This window comes from Ixodes scapularis, unplaced genomic scaffold (genome assembly GCF_016920785.2).
Source record: "Ixodes scapularis isolate PalLabHiFi unplaced genomic scaffold, ASM1692078v2 PGA_scaffold10__122_contigs__length_95168666, whole genome shotgun sequence".
Classification (NCBI taxonomy): Eukaryota; Metazoa; Arthropoda; class Arachnida; order Ixodida; family Ixodidae; genus Ixodes; species Ixodes scapularis.
This window is the reverse complement of record NW_024609836.1, coordinates 34,606,688-34,626,952: the sequence shown is the minus strand read 5'-3', so window position 1 is coordinate 34,626,952 and position 20,265 is coordinate 34,606,688. Positions and strand designations below refer to the sequence as shown.

General features: G+C 46.6%; 2 protein-coding genes across 3 annotated transcripts in view; one reads left to right on the top strand and one right to left on the bottom strand.

Moving 5' to 3' along the window:
• Positions 1-3,078, bottom strand: part of LOC8030627 (protein phosphatase 1 regulatory subunit 14B) — a 46,118-nt gene extending 43,040 nt beyond the window's left edge. Inside the window, exon 1 of one of the 2 annotated variants that reach the window (XM_040502408.2) lies at positions 2,956-3,078. The gene's annotated coding sequence lies outside the window, so the exon portion shown is untranslated. Of the gene's footprint in view, positions 1-1,942; positions 2,244-2,955 lie in introns of those variants that run through there. The other variant, XM_029971484.4, reaches the window with a different exon arrangement.
• On the top strand, positions 2,984-20,079 carry LOC8030628 (basic salivary proline-rich protein 1). The gene is made up of 8 exons (XM_029971482.4): positions 2,984-3,313; positions 5,832-6,117; positions 8,627-8,755; positions 10,505-10,675; positions 12,880-13,092; positions 14,472-14,667; positions 18,533-18,762; positions 19,970-20,079. The coding sequence occupies exons 1-8, from the start codon at positions 2,984-2,986 to the stop codon at positions 20,077-20,079; spliced, it is 1,665 nt and encodes a 554-aa protein (XP_029827342.2).
• The last annotated feature ends 186 nt before the right edge of the window (positions 20,080-20,265 follow it).

The window sequence follows — 20,265 nt, the reverse complement described above, 5'->3', positions numbered from 1 at the left end:
AGCAGGTGCCTGCCACATGAATAACACAATTTACAAGAGTGCCAAAAGCTCCCCTAGATTTTGACGAGATCTGTCTGTCTGTCAAGCTATGTGTGGGCCAGGTCACCCGAGGTGTGGGCATTTTGGCTTTGTTCCAGCAAGCAAAAAGCGCGCGTGTCAATCCTCGGCAATCAGTCGATCGATTCCGTCAACTTCCGTACTTTTGCAAGCTGCGGGCACACGGTAGAATGTCACATTTCCCTGGCACCAATCGTCACTTTAATGAGCGCGTCGTCGAGTCCACGAAGGTTCCACGTAGAGTCACTTATTTAGTGACTCTAGTTCCACGGAGCTCACGCGCACGACATCGAAAACGATAAGTGCCACGGCGAGGACTCCCACGCCCCACAAAGCTCCCCGAGTAATCTCCTTGCTAAACGGCTCCTTTGTCCATTGTTCGCGCGAACCGAAAAAGCGGGACTAATTGCATTGCGCGCAGCTTCATGTCTGTCGTCTGCTCGAGATGCGGCAGACGACCGCGTAAACGAGTTCTCCTCGTCAACGCTTTTTCACGACCCACTCAACGCAAACAAGGGGCCGCCGCCGACTAAAAGGAAATGGAACTGGCACGCCAGGGCATACCGTTTGCAAACATGCACATACCACCGTCGGTCTCAAATGGACCATTTATGTAAATGTCTTAGATGGGAATATGCTGTGTGCTCCTCTGTTCCCGCAGCATCTATACTCAACACCTATGTTAGCAAAGCCTCGCCTGTCCTCGTCTACGTTGTCCGCTACAACCGGGTTTATACAGTCAGTTCCCAGAATTCCTTTCGGCGAAGCGGAGGATGCACGCTTTCTAAAATGGCTATTGGATGGACTAGGCGAAGCCATCCTCCAGCCTAATAAAACATACTAAAAACGCGCCACAAAGCCTGAAGTTACATCCACTACACACCCGCACATACATCCAGCAAATATGGCCTCTAAAACAGTACCGCGCTTTCGAGCTCGCTGACCCACGATCAAAGGTCGAATACGGGTTCCCCGGGCAACCTCCACCACGCGTGTTTAAAGGGAAACCGACGTCCTTGCCGATTCTGAGCAGACAGGAAAGCGCGAAAGCGTTCGGAAACGATGGCAAGATAAGGGATGTTGCACGGCGCGGAGTAGACACCGAGACCGCTTTTCCGGTATCGTACCCACGCCAAGGTCGGAAGCAGAAAAAAGAAAAAAGGAACGAAGCCGGCGATGCGGTCCTCGCAAGGCGGCGGCGGAAATCCCGCGACGATCGGCTTTGGTGTGCACCCAAGGTGCTCGGTTCCGACGCACAGCAAAACGCGACGCAAGAAACCCAGAACGAGTTTGTCCGTGGGACTGGGATGCGGCGCGCAATATCGTGCAGTCACGATCGCCCCAAAGCACGACCGTCGGTCTCCTCGGCACTACAAACAAACCGACCAGTCCAAATCGAAACGGCCCAGGAGACTTCAAAGTGCTTCGGTGGTGGGCGCGCGCAGGTAGAACGCGCCGCTGTGAAACCAAAGAAACATACAAATGCGTGCGGCAGGCAAACTCACGATCTTTTCCGAAACACCTGCAGGCCTTTGTTGTTGTAATACCTCGATCGGCCAAATCGGAATTCGCTCCGCACGCAAAACTGCAAAAAGCTCGCACGAACTGCAGCAGCTCGGGCCGCGTCAAGGAGCTGGCTGGCCCTCGGTGCTTGCTTCGGCTGTTTCCTTAGGACCGAAGATTCACCAGTTTGGGAGCAAGCGATGCAGCGAGCGGCGCGGACAAAAAAGCGACTCGAAAACGTCGCTTTCTTTGTGCTTTTGTCGTTTTTCCATTGGATGTCGTGCGAGTTAGTTTCATGAATGAGGACACCGTTTTTGCCAGAGGCAGCAACGTTAGGACACGGATGTGCCCGCAGTAGTAGTAGGCGCGATGGTCTGCTCACCTGGCGCAGGGGACACTCGCGGAGTCGGTATCCAAAAAGCGCTGGAGGAGGTCGGTATTCACGAGAGCTTCGGAGAAGGCGTGAAGAGTGAACGACCGCTCACGGCCAACGCGTGCACTCCGCTCCTTCGGCTGTCTTCTTTGGCCTTCCCAGCGTCCCCCCATCCACAAGCACATAAAAAAGAAGGCCTGTGTAATACGTCATCGGTAGTTCGTCACCGACGCGATCCAAGCGGCGAATATACCTAACCTCTACGAGAGTACGCGGCAAAGCAACCGACTCATGCGTTTTAGGCAACGTTACGTTGTTTTAGGTTTTCGCGTCACCGTCTGCTAGCCTTGCGTTTGTTGCGAGAGTTTCAAAATGCGTTTGCGACGACGCCAACGCAAACTAGGCGGCGCTGCGTGAACGACAAGAAATGACGTCAGAGCAAAAATCTCGCAAGTCTGTAATTGGCGCGGCCTTGCCTTCATCCTTGCTTTTCCTCCTTCCCTTCTTCACGCGCTCTTCTCCTCGTTCTCGTTGCTTTCTCCTTTCTCTTTGAGGGACCCCCGATCAAAATCCGGTACGGCGAAGACCGGAATTCCGCGTGCTTCTGAAAATTAAGCGTTAAAATACGCAAATCGACGCACGACAATCGCGATTCGTGTGAACCCAAACAAAATAATTAAAAAAGAACAAAAATATACGCAGGCGCTATTCGAATTCAACGGAAGAGAGCGAAGAGAGTACACGCACAAAAGCGATAAAACGAAACTGAAACAACTTACGTGCGCTAATTTTTCTGTTATAATAATCGGTCAAACCGTCGATTTATATATTATGTCAATTATTTTCTGACAAATCGCTTTAATCCTTTCTTGCGCTATGCTGGCGCACGCATGCGTAGTAGGGCGCTCGGTACTCGACCCGCTTACGGCCATCACTAATGTAAACTAAAGCACCCGACGAGCCGCAGTCTAGATAATAAAAGAAGAGATGAACACGAAATAATTCCGTTTGTCGAAGCGCACCTGATCGTAAGTAGGTCCTTTGGTCGAGATGTGGCAGTTCGCCGTGGTCCTAGCCGCCTGCGCAGTGGGGCTCGTCTCCGGAGAAGCGGGCTTCACGGCGGCACTCCCGGGCGCTGCGGACAAGCTCCCCGTCCGTCGCACCCTCAACAAGCGGCCGTCGCTGGAGCCCTCGGGCATTCCGGACATGCGCAGCGTGATTGAGAGCTTCCAGATCAACGAGAACCGGATCATCCGCACCGAGGACTCGCGACGCATGGGTGCCCGCTACCTGAACGAGACTCAGATGGGTTCGAACCGCGACTGCCTGTTCTGGTGTTGGCAGACCAGCAGCTGTAACGTCGCCGTGTTCGAGGAAAAGGTAGGGGCCACACAGCACGGGTGCTTTACATTCCGCCGCTGAACACGCAGTGCTATAATGCGATTCGGGAAATGCGTAAGCTTTCCCAAATGGTGGCTGCAACGTTACCTATAATACAACCTGCACCGCTAAAGGAAAAAAAAGGAGCTAGTATTGTATTTATTTTAATAATCATAAACTAATGTGCATGTATTGGTCATTTACTAAAACCTGAATGTGAAACATCACCAGAAACCCACTGCCTGAAGTGAGACAAGAACGACGTATCTGAGGCCCAATCGAACCTGCGCATGAATGAGAAACTGTTGAGCAGCACGCACTGCAATATCCTGGACAGAATGGCAGCATGTTACCCTCTAAGCACAAACCATCTTTTCCAGTGCAAGCTTTTTTGCTCGATAGTCAAAAATTCCCTTAAGGTTCCAATCGGAATTTTCCCATTGGTACCAATTAGGCTTTTGGACAACCAATTGGTCGCTCCAATGGGAACCAACGAGAACCATTTAGAACCCGAGTGGAAAAATAAATCCAATTGGTTAGACCCATGGTAGTGTGCTTCCAGCTAGAACATATACTTAAATCAACTGGTTCCAATTAAAACCAGGTTGAATTTCAATTGGATCTAGTGGGAATTTTTTGCTGGGATATGGATATATGCATTTAATTCAGAGGAGGCCCATTGTCCTTTATATTTTTGTTGGCCACTCACCTGCCAAACACGAAAAGTTTTATAAACTTGTCCTTTTGTCCAACAGTCTACGTCAAATTCCTCAGAAACTTCATATATGATATACATCTAACTTATCTCCTACACCAATTAAGGATCCAGAGAGGATCCACTCAATCTGCATACTTCCAAAGCACTGTTTTCAAAGTCTGAGATTATTTCAGGTCACTGCACCTGCATCATCAACTATACCGCTTTCCTGGTGTTTCAGCTTCTCTGCAATGCTTCCTACATGGTACCAATGAGCGAATATTGAGCTGTGTGTGGCCACTGTCGTAGCTTTGTGCTATATCATATGCGTTGGTGCTCATAAGGTTAAATTCCCAAAATTGGCTTCGTATCAACTATAAGTCTGCCTCAAGGCTTTCTCCTGTATTGCAGCTCCTCTGCAGTGAATTCCTGTTGCATCGATGGGCGAAAGTTCAGTCGTGAGTGTAGGCAGTCACTGTCATGGGCATAGCCAAGGGAAAGGGGGTGGGCATAGTAGGTTCTAACATTCCCCCCCCCCCCCCTCTCCGTAAAAAAAAAAAAAAAAAAATCATTTTTTTCATATTTATGTGCATTTTGATCCCCCACTCCCGAAGCCATGGACATCCCAATCGACTGTCTAGCAAAGTGAAAAAAAGAAAGAAAAAAATCATTATTAAAAAAACAAAAAATACAACAAGTAAACCATATTTATTTTATTTAAATCAGATTCACTTGACTTAAATACGATTAATTTGATTTAAATCACCATAGCTTGAAACAAGTACTAATTCCTTATCACTTCTCTTTTTTTTTTACTTCATAATTTAAGACCAATCCCCAAGACTGGGGAAAAGATGAAGGACAACACAACGCACAAAGTTTCAAAGACATTCTTTGTGTATTGTGTTGTCCTTCGACTTTTCCCCAGTCTCAGGGTTTTGTCTTAAATTATGTTAAACAGCTCGTTTGTGCCCTAGCTTTTTCCTCTTTATCACTACATGTATTCTTAAACATGGTATAGATTGATTGATCTATCCGTCCAATCAAAAGAAACAATTCAGAATAAAGAGTTCCCATAAAAAACTTTATCAATGCAACCCCCCCCCCCCCCCTTCCCAACACATGAACACAAAAGCAGCTTCACTTTTTTAGATTAAAAAGTTTTATTTAATTTTTCTTTTGTGTTCTGCTTTGCTAGCATTAAGGCATTACTTTTTTGTTTTCGTTTTTTTCGCATTTTCATTTGCTTGCAGAGGTCATTACGTAACTGGCAAACAAAGTGGAAGGCAGAAAGCAAGCTCAATGCTCCGATTTGCTCGCACCACTTTCCGTTCATGATCAGACTTCTATAAACCTTTCTTGCTTCATGATTAAACCATTTAAACACAAAACAAATGCACTTAAAAAGCATCAAATGAAAGACCAACATTCAATAAAATCATATTTCGAGGAATATTTTTGCAGGAAAGGATCGATTTAAATCATATATATAAAACTGGTACGATTTAAATCGAGATGATATAAATCATGATTTAAATCAACTTAATTTTTATTCTCCACCCTGCTGCCTAGTGACTTTAGGTGCTATGATCTGCACTGGTACTTACATAAAATCATTAAAGTTGGTTTGACCTCAATCATAATTCTGCCTTTTTTCCTAGATTACAGCTTCTTTGCAAAGTTCTTGAGAGTATCAATGAACAGATGTTCATGGATGCCCTTAAACCATTGCTTTTGCATCTCAGAACTCTCTTTTATACATACATGTAGGAATTCGCTAAGCCACCCTTGCACGTGTCGGAGCACACCTTCCCTGCACAGGGCAAGGGCAGCTGCTACCTGTTCGACTGTGGGCCGCCGTCACGTTTCGTCTGCTTGTTCACCGCACACCGCTTCTACACGGTGTCTGTGCTGGCGGCGGTGGGTGGCCGCGACCTTGACCCCGGCTCCTGGGGCTCTCACCACGAGGACGAGCTCACGCAGCTGCGCCAACAGTTGAGGGCACCGACGGTGGCACCCCAGACCCCAGAGACGACCCAGGCACCACCAGCCACTAGTCCTGCTGCATTCGCTGTCCCAGCCAGCACCCTCCCAGATGCGCAGCCAGGTGTGTGGGCCTGATGAGCACCCAATAGCCCTGATAAGCCTGACCCATGAATCCACCCCTGAGAGCAGCTACCTCATCTACTAGAAGCTAGCCTTTAATTTTATCAAAACTCAAGACTCTTCCTCTCAGACTTAATGCTGCTCATGACTAGAGTTGGCACACTCCCTTCGTGTGCAAGGTAGTCGCAGTGGGTGTGTCTGTGGCGACTTTTGTCTGCAACTTGCCTCGAGGTTTGCGTTCATTTTAACATCCGCAAGCATACGCAAGGCCAAATGCTTTCTTTACATCACATCCTTTTGCCGGTGCACATTGTGGCTGGATAGTGGCGACTGCAGGTGATGCCGTTGATGCGACGGAGACTGCCAACAGGTCAGTTAGTCCAGTTGGCAGCTTTCGTGTTATGCTTATACTGATATGTCACATCACTCTTGATATGGGATGCACTAGAACTGTGCTGAGGTAACTTGCCCAGCTACTTGAGAGGTTCCTCGATGGTGTTGTCTCATAGAAGGCATTTCTTTACACTCAAATGATTTTGTTATTTTATCCGGCACAGCTTAAAGGGAAGAGCCTTGTCTTGATTTCTAAACCCTTTAGCGGGTTCCCTTAAAAGAGAGACCTTTGACAGTTTTTCGAGCTACCTAAATTAATTTTATTATCTCTCTTTCTGTTTTAATATAATTTTATTTTAAATTTTGCTATAACTTATTTAAATTTTATTACTCCTGCATTCAAATAGGCGTGTGCAAACAGTGGATTTTGAGTTCGAAGCAAACAGTGGTTTTGGCCAAATATTTTCAGATTGAATACTGAATAGTTTCTCTAAGCCTTTCACTACTGCACCATGCTTGAACAAAGACCCAGCTGAACCGTGAAGGTTGCTCGCAAGCTTGCACTTGTCTACTTCTAAGCTAATTTTAATTCAACCATCTTTATAAGCGGTGGCTTCAAAAAGTCTAATGCCCACACTGGGATGGCAAGTGAAAGACGCATTTGACATAAAACTAAACATACAGAGATGCCCAGCTGTACCTAATCGAGATTTATAAATCGTCTTGCTGTGTGCCAATACCCTTTCTGCAATCCAGAATTTGAAAAAAATAAGAAACAATCCCTAATGATGAAGAGGGGTTGTCAGTGCATCTCTGCCTAACCCATACCCTTGCGCAATAGCCAATTTTTACTGCAATGTAGATTAAGATTCACAAGGTTTTCATTTATCTTTAAATACACCAGGTGCACGTGTGCAGCATCCCGTTTTGAAACTGACTGCTTTCCTCCTAAGCGCACGACTGTAATATTTGTACATACATTCTGAACCATTGATCACAGCAGGTTAGCCCCTTTGAGCAGGCTTCTTACCGAGCACCAGTGCACTGCGGAGAAGCAACACCCGCGGAAGCGAGCTCCGCTGGTGCTGCTTCTCCACACTGCATTGGTGCTTGGTAAGAAGCGCGCTCAACGGGGCTAACCCACTGCAACTAATACTTGAAAAATACGAATATAAAAATTAATCTCGAAGAAATATGAAACAATGTATTATTCGAAACCACTATTCTAAAATTCAAATATTCGCACAATCTTACAAAATAGCTGTTAAGAAAATCGAGAATGGATGTTTTGCCACAACCAACATGCAAATCATCATGCACTCTCCGATGGGGTGATGTCGCATGTTTTGTAACTTGCAAGTCTAGCAGAGTCATGCTCAGAAACACAGTATTCTCCTTTTTTTTTGTTTTTCTGGCGCGAGTTTAATCAGCATTCATTTCACACTATCAAACTACTTGTAATCTGTCAAGATGTAATGCCCCCATCTTGCCTCATATTACATCATCTGACGTCACACTTTCAGTGTTGTCAGTAGAGCCTGTCAGGCAAAGCTTAAAACTTCAATAACATCGCAAAAAAAACACATAAACAACAACATTGTGACTTTTATTTTGGGTTTCAAGTCTAGATCTGCTGATTAATCTGTTGTACCAGTTTTGGGGTAAACCAGTGACTACAAGACAAAAAAAAAATACTCAAACCCTTTCTTCAGGGTTAGGTAGTCACATCCAGTATGCCTTTTTTACTGTATTTTATGGTTTCTGAGGATAGAAAAAACCTCGGAGTCTCTTGGTACAAAAAATTACAAAATGGAGTAGTAATTCTTCGTTAATATTTTTTGTACATGGTGCCACATGCTGGTGCAGTACAAGAAAGATATTGCACTAGTGTAGCATGATACCAATGTTGCATAAGTATGTTGAATGCCACACAGCCAAAATCTTGCCTCAAATAGTGCGGCATCGACTCCAACTTTTGGAATCACTCAACTGGCATTTGTTGGATAACATTTCAAGCATTCAGATTGCTCGACAACTGCATCACACAAGCGTAAGTGTAGCAGGCTGCTCTGCCAATGATGTTGCCCCTCTTATCTCTTCCCAGTTTCAAGGTTCCGAACAAAAGAAAGCTTATCTTTGTTCTTACGCGGACACTGGCTTGGAACACTCTCTTGCAGAGCCCCGCTGCCGCCACTACCAGTTCCAGTGCCAGAACTCGAGCGAATGCATCGCCGTGTACAACGTCTGCGACGGAATCCCGCAGTGTCCTGACGGAAGCGACGAGGCAGCAGACCTCAAGTGTCCCCGTGAGTTGACAATTACTAACAATTACTAACGATTATTAACAATTACTAAAATTCCTGGTGGAATCTCTGGAAAGTTTGTATTCTTCCCATCCCATTCCACCGCTCCACCCTACAGCTGGGCGGGATAAAGTGGCGAGATAGATTCCTAGGCTGGCCCCCCCTCCCCGCTTCCTGTAAACATAGCTTTCCTCATTATAAATACGCAATTCCCAGTCTTCCTCTAAGAACTGCAAAAACTAGTAGAAGGGTGGCTTTTGTCATGATCCAAAATTACAGCGATCCGTTGTCACGCACAAAATGCAACGAGATCAACAGTAAACCCCCTTTCGTCTATAGTTCATGATTTGAAAGGAAACTGGAGATATCTCTCCTCAGCACAACTAACCCCATACTCTGACCAAGCTTATTTGAAGAATACCGCGTTTCTATTGTTTGTCTTCTCACCATTGTGACATCGAAATTCAGAGTTCCAAATGAACGAAAATTTCACGGGCAAGTGTTTTTTGGATTTTGTTGGATTTATCCGAAAACACGGAATCTTAACTATAATTTGGATTCAGTGTTTTTGATATGCACCGATAAACTCCAAGAAGTAACCTGCGGACTGGTTTAATAGAAATTGGGAAAACTGAAAAACCTCAAATTGCCGCCGTCCTTGTCAGGCTTTGCAGGAAGAAAATCTTTGTCTAGTTTTCTTTCGAGCTGAGCCGGAACACAGCTTACCTAGAACTGTCTGCAAGGCTACTCCTTTCTTCGGGAACTCCTTTTTATCGACACCGGGGAATTTTTCAAGTTTTCGGGTCGGGTCATGCTCCCTGGAGGCTGGGTAACCCCATCCCCCGTTTTCTGCAACTAAGCTCCGACACATGCAAAGTTTTTGTCTTACCCTGGAAATGACACCGAAATAAAAAAAAAAACTATATGTGGGAAAAAATAAAACCTACGGTAGAACGCCACTCAAGTGTACCTTATGCGACCGTCTGAAAATCGCGCAGCGAAGCCGAAGGTTTAGTGGATCTCCATTCTCAAATAACATACTGGAAAAGCAGTTCATAATCCATTCTATTGATTTCGGTATGTGCATAAGACCATTTCAACCGGACCTTTATAACAACTCATCGCTGGTTTCATGAACCCAACGTGTTTTTAACATGCACTTTGCTAAGATCCCTATTTTTTGTGCAAGGCTGCAGCTTTAGGAACCGGAGTTTACGCACACTGTCAAGGGATCTGTATATGTTTGTGTGCTTTACCACGAAGGCTTCCAAGCTGTTTGTAAGTGCAAGAAAAAGGAATATTCGTTGATCAACCGATCGAGTGATAACCTTTTATGATCGACCTCACTCTCGGCTTTAAAGGAAGGAGTCTCCTCCGTAGGTCTCTGTCAGAGAGCGTTTTGAGCCTTGTCTAGAGCGTTTTTGAAGCATGGAATGTTTTATAATGAAAGTCCGACCCTACTTGCAGAAATTTGTATATCCTCGTGTCCGTGCATGCACCACGGCAGTTCATATCAGCGCAACCATTATGTGACGTTACGTGATACCGGTGTCCTGTTAAGGTGTCATGCAACATTTTGAGATTACATAATGCAACGCAACATAGTGTTACTTCACTGAAATCAAGTTACGTTACGCCACATAACATCACATCGCATTGCAAAATGTAGCAGCAATCAACATAATTAAATAATGCGTTTCGCATATTATAGGAGTTTGGACATAAAGCATTTAGACAGACCGCACGTCTCAGACGCAGGGACGGCCGAGGCGAGCAATGTGCCGAGCGCCCCGACCACCGTGGCGCCTAGGACGCCGCCGGATCAGCGGGGCACCACCCCGGCCGTCCCCACAAGGCACGGAGCCCCTCCGCAGCAGGACCTAGTGGACGACCAGGTCCCCGGGGGACCCCCCGCGGACATCGGTGTGGACCCCTTCCCCGCCCTCCAGCATGCACATTTTCTGCGAACGTCAGTGCCGGTAGTCGCGCATGGCAGGAATTCCAGAGCGCTCGAGAACAGAAACGACGGCATACGACGGGCAATTCCACACACATCCCATTCGCCAGAGATGGAACCGCTGAGGCTTCGGAATTTGACACTTTGGCCAAGATGTTGCTTAAAATCATTTTTGCCAGTTGTGAGAGGCTTTCCCGGAAATCAGAAAGCACGCTTTTCGGTCGTCCAAAATCTTTAAAAGTGTCTGTGAGACAGCAAGAAGACATTGTCTGCGCTTCCCGACACCCAATCTAAAGCTCGGGAGCTATTGCCAATAGACTACTTCCGAAAATCCCCGCAGGCAACACTGTGCGCATTGCATTATGGGACCTAGTTGGCCCCCAGACGAAAATCAGTCCACTTCCAGCTGGATTATGGAGCTGGAAATGAAGCAGTCCAGCTAGATTCCAGCTGGACCCGGCTGGACCCAGCTGGTATCCAGCTGGACTCAGCTGGAATCCAGCTGGACTCAGCTGGAATCCAGCTGGACTGCCTCGTTTCCAGTTCCATAATCCAGCTGGAAGTGGACTCATTTTTGCCTGGGCCAAGGAGCACGGATTCGATACCCCCATCGACGAAGTAGTGTATTCTAGCATTGCATAAAAGTAAAGTCGGCGCTCGCTCGCGTCGCACCCATCCATCTTCTCGAGAGCCCCGGTCGAAACACGGACCTCCAGGGGCCATAAGGGCCTGCCCAGGTTTAGCGAGAGTAGGAGTGCAATGTGCCACGTCCCATACCCCCCTGCCGGCTAGGCTATCGCTTCAGAGCATGGCACAATCCCTCCCGGCTCGCGGATAACTTAAGAAGCCTAGGGCATTGAGGAACCGACGAAACGGGCTGACCGGCCCAGTACGCTACTTCTTTTGTGTGTTGTCTTTGTCTCGTGTTTACCTCCGCAACAAACTCCGGCGCATCGAGAGCCCGAATAAACGTGCCTCACCACTCCATCCATGTCTGTAGGCAATGCCTATAGTATAAGAAATTTAAGGAAAATCACGTATCTGAAAATGCAAGCACTGTATTTGGTTTGACGTGATGCCGTGGAGCGAGGTACAGCCAGCCAGAATGGGAAATTGGTGGCCAACGGGTTCTCAAGACGCTTTGCGCTGCATTACGCCGCGAGGACAGCTTAAATTTTTTAAAACACCTATTGCACTCGATCTGCACTACGCACAAAAATGGCAGCACTCGCGAGCTAATTGGGGAATGGGACGCCGATGCGTTGGGTGTAGCTTATTAATTAGTCGCTCTAGTACGGCCAACGAAGCCCAGCAGCGAACAAGATTATTAGAACACTGGGACTATGCAGCGACTAATTAGAATCTTGTTAACATATTATCGTTATTTAGACTGCATAGCGAGTAAATTTGGTTAGTCCTGCACGACCGAAGAGCCCCGTTGGCAGAGACATATCGGGCGACGAAGCCCCGCAGTCTCCGAGAAAATTCGGACTACATAGCCACTAATTAGCCTCATTAACATATTAATGTTGATGAGACTCTGCATAACGAGGCAATTCGGTCAGTGCAGTTCGACCGAATGGCCTTACTGGCAGAAATGGTTCAGCTAATGAAGTCCTGCAGTCAACGAGATTAAAATTGGCATCGGCCTTTATCTCAAAAGTTCTATGGTCAGAATGCGGTATTTGAGAAGCTATTGTTTATATTTGTTTAGGGGACATTCAACAGTCAATACGAGGAATGAAAAGACAATTTTTTGTATCAATTTCCTCGCTAATTAAGTTAAGAGGAAAAACTGAACTGGAGATTAGGCATCGCGACATCAATTTTTCCGCTAAATTTAGCGGGAAAATGCGTTATTTACCATTTACTCATTCTGTTTCGAACAATAGCAGAAAATGTGTTTTGAACTATTGCTCAACTATGTTTTGTTTTTGCACGTCTCACATTTATCTTTTTCGATTACTGTGTGGTCATTATTTTGTTTTTTACGTACGATTGCCGAACTACATTGAGCGGAGAGGACCGGTCGGACAGAAATGCCCTATTCCTCTACCAACCTGCCAGCCTTAGTCAACAAAATCAAAAACGAAACATTAATAAGATGTCGAGAAAATGCGGCCACTAAACAGTCTCGTAGCCACATTAGCAAAAACGAGCTCCGGCGCAGGCCCCCAGGGGAGGGCCCCGATGGCCCCGCCGTCCCGCCTGCGCTGGAGCGAGGAGGGTGCCCGGCTGGGGCGTCCCGAGTACAGCCACTACGAGGACCCCTTCCCCGCGGCGGGGGACCAGGCCAAGTACTACGACTACGGCGGGTACCCGGAGGGTTCCCGCTACTGGGTCGGCGACCCCGACGCGCAGGCATACCCACTGCTCACCGAGGGTAAGCAGGACGAGCAACAATCCTAACGGAAGGGGTAAAGTTACTGCAAGCATGCTCTGCCGACATGTCCTAGGGAACCGGGTGCAAATGTTGCGACAGCTTTCGGCTGAGACCCGTGTTCAGTCGGCGGGGACACAAGTCCCAGCTGAATGCTAATGCAGCGCTTGCATTCAATTTGTGCCCCGTGCTGGCCTCTGCTGGGAGGCAGAAAATCTATCTCTCTATGTATGTTGTTTCTGCAGACCGAGATGTAGTTTCTACATTCGGAAAGAGGGCGCTTGACTGCTTTAAAAAGGAAGTGACGAAGACACACATAAAAAAGAAGACATTTACAATTCCCTGTAATGCTGAATTAGAGCGCAGCTCTTGAGGAGGAGGGGAGGGTACGAAGAGAAGGGTACGGCCCTCCTTCTCCTCTGTACCCTCTCCTCCTCCTCCCCCTCCTCCTCTCTCGTGACGTTGCTCGTGACCCTCGTGACGTAACTCGCGAAGGCCTTGACCTTCATGAGTGAAAGTCACGTGAAGGTTCTAACCTTCCCTGTGAAGGTCGTGACCTTCGTGACGTCACTAGTGACGTTACATGTGACATCATTATGTGAAACGTCCCATAATTCAACACACGGTTACGCCAACTGCCACTGAAGCCGGAAATGGGCACCTAAGAGCTGCGCTCTAAAAAACAGCCGATATTGCGAGCATGTTGTGGCTTCTGCGCATGGAACACCCAGGGGGAAAATGATTCCATATGGAGCAGGGTTACGGAACCCAGCTTGATCCGGCTGGAAGCGAGACAATCCACGTTGGATCCAGCTAAGGCGTCAGTTCCGTTATCCAGCTGCAGGTGGACCAATTCTCACCGAAAGCGGAGAGTAGGCCTACATTGTCGTTCACTTGGCCCTCGCAATGCTGCCTAAAACCAGCCTGAGCAGATGTCCGCTTATTATGTTGATTATTGCCTTCAATATCTAATGAGGCGAGTGACACGCGAAATGAGCCCACAATATGTGTTGAAACTCCCATCGCTTTTCATCTTGTCTGCTTGTCCCCCTACGTTTGATGCAACTCGGTAATTATTTTTTGCGACAGGTAAACCTCGACTGCTGTAGACAATAGCCCGCTGCAAATTAAGAATAGCGGGACAAGGTCCTCCCACAAAGCTCTCTGCTTGCCGTGATTGGTGGTTTCCTCCTAGCCATTTGCCTCCTCTCTGACGTTTGTTCTGCTGAAGTTGAAAGAGTGGAGGGCTTTGAAAGAAGAGCTTCCTTCACTATTCTTATCCTGCAACAAACTATGGGAGTGCTCTGCCAGCTTTCATGCATGCAAATGGGCTCTGCATCGCACCTTTTCCAAAACCACAAGCACGGCTGGCGTCTTTGCAGGAATGTTGCAACCGCAGAGTTTCAGACCCCACAAGACAGGGCCCCGCATGAGCCTGCAACAGCAGCAGGAGATGCAGCGGCAGCACAGACAGCGGCAGCTCAAACAGCTTCAGCAGGAACTTCAGCTTCAGAAGCAGCAGGCACCCCCAAACCACATGCAGGGCTACCCAACAAACCAGTGGAAGATGATGCACAGGCAAGTACCATAAACCTACCATAAAACACCAAGCGTGCGCCCACCTCACAAGCTCCTACCTGTTACTTTTGGAATGTTTGGAAACAAAGCTAAAAACATATCAAATACCCACGACTAACTTCCAAGCCCACCGAGCTAACTGAGGCGCTCCTTTTCGTTAGTCAGCTGCTTCTCCCAGCACCCTGGTGCAAAGTGGAGAAGCCTGCCCTATTCTTTTTGCTCTTGGATCCAACAAGCCCATGTCCCCGAGTTCTTTTACAGTGAAGCTGTTATACGCTAGGGTCTGGGAAAAAATGCATGCTCACATGTTGACAGAAAACTCCCTATTGGTCGTGGCAAGTATGAATAAATAAAAACAAAGAGAGGGGTCAAGGATGAATAAATAAAAGCACAAGAGGGGTAACCAGCGTGAGTCAGCCTTTCTTGGCATTATTAGATAGTGAGGTCCTGACCCCTTGTTATCTCTAGGCATCATCTTCAAGGTCGTCCTAGAAGTCGTCCTTGAGGTTGTCAGAGGTCGTCCTTGAGGTCGTCCCAGACGTCGTTCTCGAGGTCGTCCCAGACGTCGTTCTCGAGGTCGTCCTCTAAGCGTCATCCTCGAGGTTGTCCTAGATGTCGTCCTTGAGGTCGTCTTAAAAGTCTTCCTCGAGGTTGTCCTAGAAGTCGACTTTGAGATCGTCCTAGGCATCGTCCTCTAAGTCATCTTAGAGGTCGTTCTTAAGGTCATCCTGGACGTCGTCCTTGAGGTCGTGCTAAACGTCGTCCTCTAGGCGTCGTCCTAGAAGTCGTCCTTGAGGTCGTCCTAGACATTGTCTTCTAGGCATCGTCCTATACGTTGTAAAAATAACAGCTTCGCTGGTCCTTCATCTTCACGTAAAGTGGAAGGGCTCTAAAATTTTTTAAGATTATCTCCTAATCTTGAGTGGGTGCCTGCTTTGGTATTTTGTGGTATGCCTACACGGTATTTCACTAAACATCATCTAAAATGTTGGTGTGAAAATTAGGCACTTTACTGAAAGAAGATTGGTACCATATTTATCATTGCATTGGGACCTATTTATTTCGGTATGTAGGTAGTGTTTAGGATAACAAATTTTTTGCCTTCTTGCCTTGCCAGCGTTGCACCTGTACCACATGTGATAAGTTTTGCACATGACTTCTCTTTCCACACGCTACGAGTCTTCCCAAAATTTATTGATCTAGTGGTTTTCGAAGATACTCAGTAGGTTTTTGATATGAATCCCATGTTTATTTTTACTATCCAAAAAGCTAATTATCCAGAAATAATTCAGAACTTCCTTATCTCAAATGCTATGTACCTCAGTACACTGTCTCCCTGGCCATCACTGACATGGCACCAATAATGTTTTTTGTGCAACTCACAGTTTTTGCTGAAAAAGTCTGGGCCACGTTCGGTAAAATATTCAATGTATGACCCGAGTCTAATAAGCATGCAATTGTGCTGCGGTGAGGTGTGATACGCAGGATCGTAATGTTCGGTCCATGGGTGTTGCCTAACTTTGCAGTGTACCGGTGTGCAATGAAAAGCATTCTCAACAAACCTAACTAACCCATCCAAACACACCACAAACAATAAGAAATATTGCAGAAATTTTCAGTAACTTGAGTATTCAATAAAAAAAAATCAAATTAAATAGCATGTCACTGAAAGAAATTAACCAAAAATTTTGAAAATTTGCACAAAGTTTTGGCAAAATTGTCCGAGAAATTTCCTCGGTGAAATCTAGCAGGACATGCAGCGGGCTGAGCTCTTTGGCAGAGATAATACAGCAATAAGCACTTCAATGAGGACTGCTGCACCACATTGCTAATTTGTAAATGTCCAACTAGGTTTTTTACTTGTTACTATGGCTTAAATGTGCAAAAAGTTGTACAACTTCCAGTTTTTAATTAAGCATGTGCAAATATAAAACGTTTTATTGTGAATTGGACATGATTATAAAATTTTACAATGAATCAGATTTTTTTTTGTCACATACAAGAATCTTAAATTTAATGTGAATATACAGCATAAATAACAAAGAATCACGGATGAAAATTTTTTTTCTTGAAAGGACTCTGCTGAAAAGGAAGTTTTATTACATATGAGAAGCGAACCATGAGAGAGCCCCGATAAGATGACGTAGGTAGAATATAATGTAACATGGCAAGCAAAGCAATGACTTTAGGCTTTCTTGTCAAGCAGTGTCCTTTAAAATCAAGAAGCCGAATTTCTGGTACCTTCAAGCCAACCGAGATGCTTTGACACGTTAGTTGTTTCTCCTAACACGCCAGTGAAAAGCAATGAAGCTAGCTGTGAGCGTACACCGGTGCGAAGCGGTGGAGCTTGATGCAAGAGCGCTGGAGCAAAGCAGTGAAGCTTGATGCGGGAAATCAAAAAATTCTGAAGACATTATTCATAATTTTTTTAATATACCCTATTTATTAGAAAAAGTGGAATACTTCGAATTGTGAAAGTATGCTCTGAATTGAATCAAATATCAAACACTATTTGCAAATGAGTATTCTAAGTATTTGAATATTTGCATTTTTGCTTTGAATTAAAAAGCTGAAAACCAAAAAGAATGCCACATTACCCCCGCTGTAGTTCCATAGGCTCGGTACACATGTGGTGACCACATTCACCAGATTACTGGTGTCACTTAAATTTATATGGCATAAACCTTTCAAAAACATTTAAGCTTACAGGTTCGAACGCCAATTTTTATGAGCGTTGCTCAACCAAAACGTGTCTCTCTGCTCACGAGAGGGGAGGCACAAATAGGTGAGAAAGAGTGATCATAAGTGTGATGAGGCTCCACCCCTTAAGCTGGCATTCTCTTTAGCGGGTAGCAAACATCTCGGCCGTGACTTCCGTGTTTGCTCTAGTGCATTTTCCAGTTAACCAACAAAAGCAGTATGCCCTTTGAGGTAATTCCTCTCCACTTTCTCAAAGGCCGACTTCTCGTTCATAAAGAACTGGGGGATTTCTAACTAAAAATGAAAGGCAGCCGTTGCTACGACACACAAACAATGCCGTGTTTGAGTACCCTCCATGTCCTCCAGTCAGAATTTGGCGCCGCGACATCACTGTACCCCCTCTGCAAGTAGCAGGCGAACTTGGAGGATCAATCACCGAGTGTAGTAACGGTTCGAGGTCTGAGCTTTCGATTTACGTGAAACGGGCAAAAGTGGGGATCCAACTCGGGGATCCATAGTTCAATCCCCACCTCTGGCCATTTCAGTCTGGATGAATGTCATCTCGATGTGTGGTCGTGTATCGCTACGGCATGATGGACGTTGAATACCATAAACGAGCAGTGATACCGCACTGGCTAAATTTCGCATGGTGGCGACACGAGTGGAAACGCCAGACGTGAGGCAGACTGATATCTCACTGTCTAAACCGGGGATTTTCAAACTTTGCAGTCTCGAGAAACCCCTACTCTCTTAATTTATGGCTGGGGAGCCCCTCCATCCTCGGCATTGCTGCCGTAATGCAGAGCAGAAACCTACGGACCTAATAACCAATAATGCTTGTGCTAAGGAGTGTATGCTCATAGTTGCGCACAAATGGGAGGCTTTGATCCGCTAGAATATAGTGCTTGAACTGGAATAACACTTTAACAATTTGAGGATTTGGTGAACCGATGGAGGTACCCTGGGGTACCCCACCCCAAGGTACCTTCTAGGAACCCAATTTTGAGAGCCTACGGTCTAAACATATCTTCGACACAATTAGCTCCAGCGGAAGAGCTTGCGCACTGTACACGTCTGCAAATAAAAGATGCCAGTCCGTGTCTTTAGCGACACGTCCAGGGTCTCGCGCGAGGCACGCCGATAATCTTTTTGTCCGAACGTGCAGGCCCCCGCCGATGGCCGTGGATCAGCAGGAGGGCCAGGCGGGGCAGGCGCCCTATGGGTCCCCGCCCCTGCTGTACGAGCGCCAGCCCCAGACCGCCCAGATGGGGTCGCAGCCGCAGGTGCTGGACGCCGAGGGCCCCGTTGGAGGTCGGCCCGGCCGGCTGCCTGAGGAACCCAAGCAGGCCCAGGGGCACATCGTGATGCCTGCCAAGCCCCAGACACCGGAAGACGGTACGAAAGAGGGCAGCTTTGTTTAACTAACTCGGTCGTGAAAGTCAGTTCCGGAGGGTGTCCCCCTTGCGTGCCGCCTGCTAGGGCATGCACATTCTGCATTAGAAGACTGTCATTAGTGCCAGCTACCCTTGTTAGTGCTTTTAGGCATCGAAACATGTTAAAAAATGTTGACTACTAAAGTTGAAAAAAAAAATAGTCTATGCATGTGCAATGCATTTTGGTAGCTTTGTCTAAATTCACCAGATCGCAGACAAAAAAATTTCTATGCCTTTTCACCCTATTTTAAAGCAGAGAGCTGATAATGTTTTTTGAACAGGTGATGTGCACATGATGCTTTAGCTACACTACTGCTACGAAAAAGAGTAGCCCCTCTGCCATGCTACCGTGGCAAAGACAGTGGTAATGCAGAATGCCAAGTGTTAATGTAGGGAAACTGGGCGCACGCGTAAAGTCTGGATGATGCAAACGGTAGCACAAATAATTGATTAGATTAGAAGAGGCGGTGATAAAGTGGTGTGCACCACCAGGGTGCTGGCTGCCCTTTGTTTACCCTGTGTTGGTAGAGTGTTCGGGGTGGCGACATCTCATCAGATCGCAACGAATAGTTTGGAAAGTACCATCACAATATTACCGCGGTTCTGTGTACGAGTTTGCTAGATGTACTTGTCTCGACTACAAGCATGCACATGCTTGAGGAAGCGTGTGCATGCTTCCTAAAGTGGCACACGCTTCCTAAATACTGGCATACTGGCACTTCCAGTGGATGTGCTTCCACGGCAATTGGTAAAGGCCAATTCTTTTGAAAGCGAGTGCGACCGCTTACGACGAGCGAACAGAGAAAACATTCGCACGCTTACACCATCTATTAGGTGACCCTGGCATCACTTCTGATCTACGCATAACTAGACTGAAAGTTTCATAATCTTTTCAAGACCAACACTCTGTGCAATCTACGAGAAATGGTCACCCATAATCATTTGAAGCCCCCCGGCGAAAGATTGGAGCGTAAAAAAAATTAGTAAATATATGCAGATCGGGGATGTTCCAGGGCTACTGAAAAGATGGCGCCAGAGCATCCTTTCATTGGTAAGCGGTTGCAATACAGTTGATCAGACTCAAATGCAAATGTGTGGGTCCAAGCTCGAAGAATATTCCAAAGCTCTTTAAAGTGTGCTTCACTGCCACCTATTTGTTCCCTGTGCAGACAACCTGTACCAGCCCATAGTAGAGGTGGCGCCCCCTCCGGTGATTCCGGCACAGCACCAGGATTCCACCAAGCAGGCCTCAAAGCAGCAACCCTCGAGTGAGTGGTAGCTCGTGCAACATGCAGTCGAGTTATGTGCAACGCCCGTCGGGGGCCGGGCACTCTTATTTCGGCATTCCATCCTTACGCAGTCTAATCCGAGAGCCTATACACCGACTTGGAAATCTTGTACGCTGCTTTACTTCCAGTTCTGTCAGATGGTTCAAGAAGTGGATCTGATATGCCGAACATCAGGC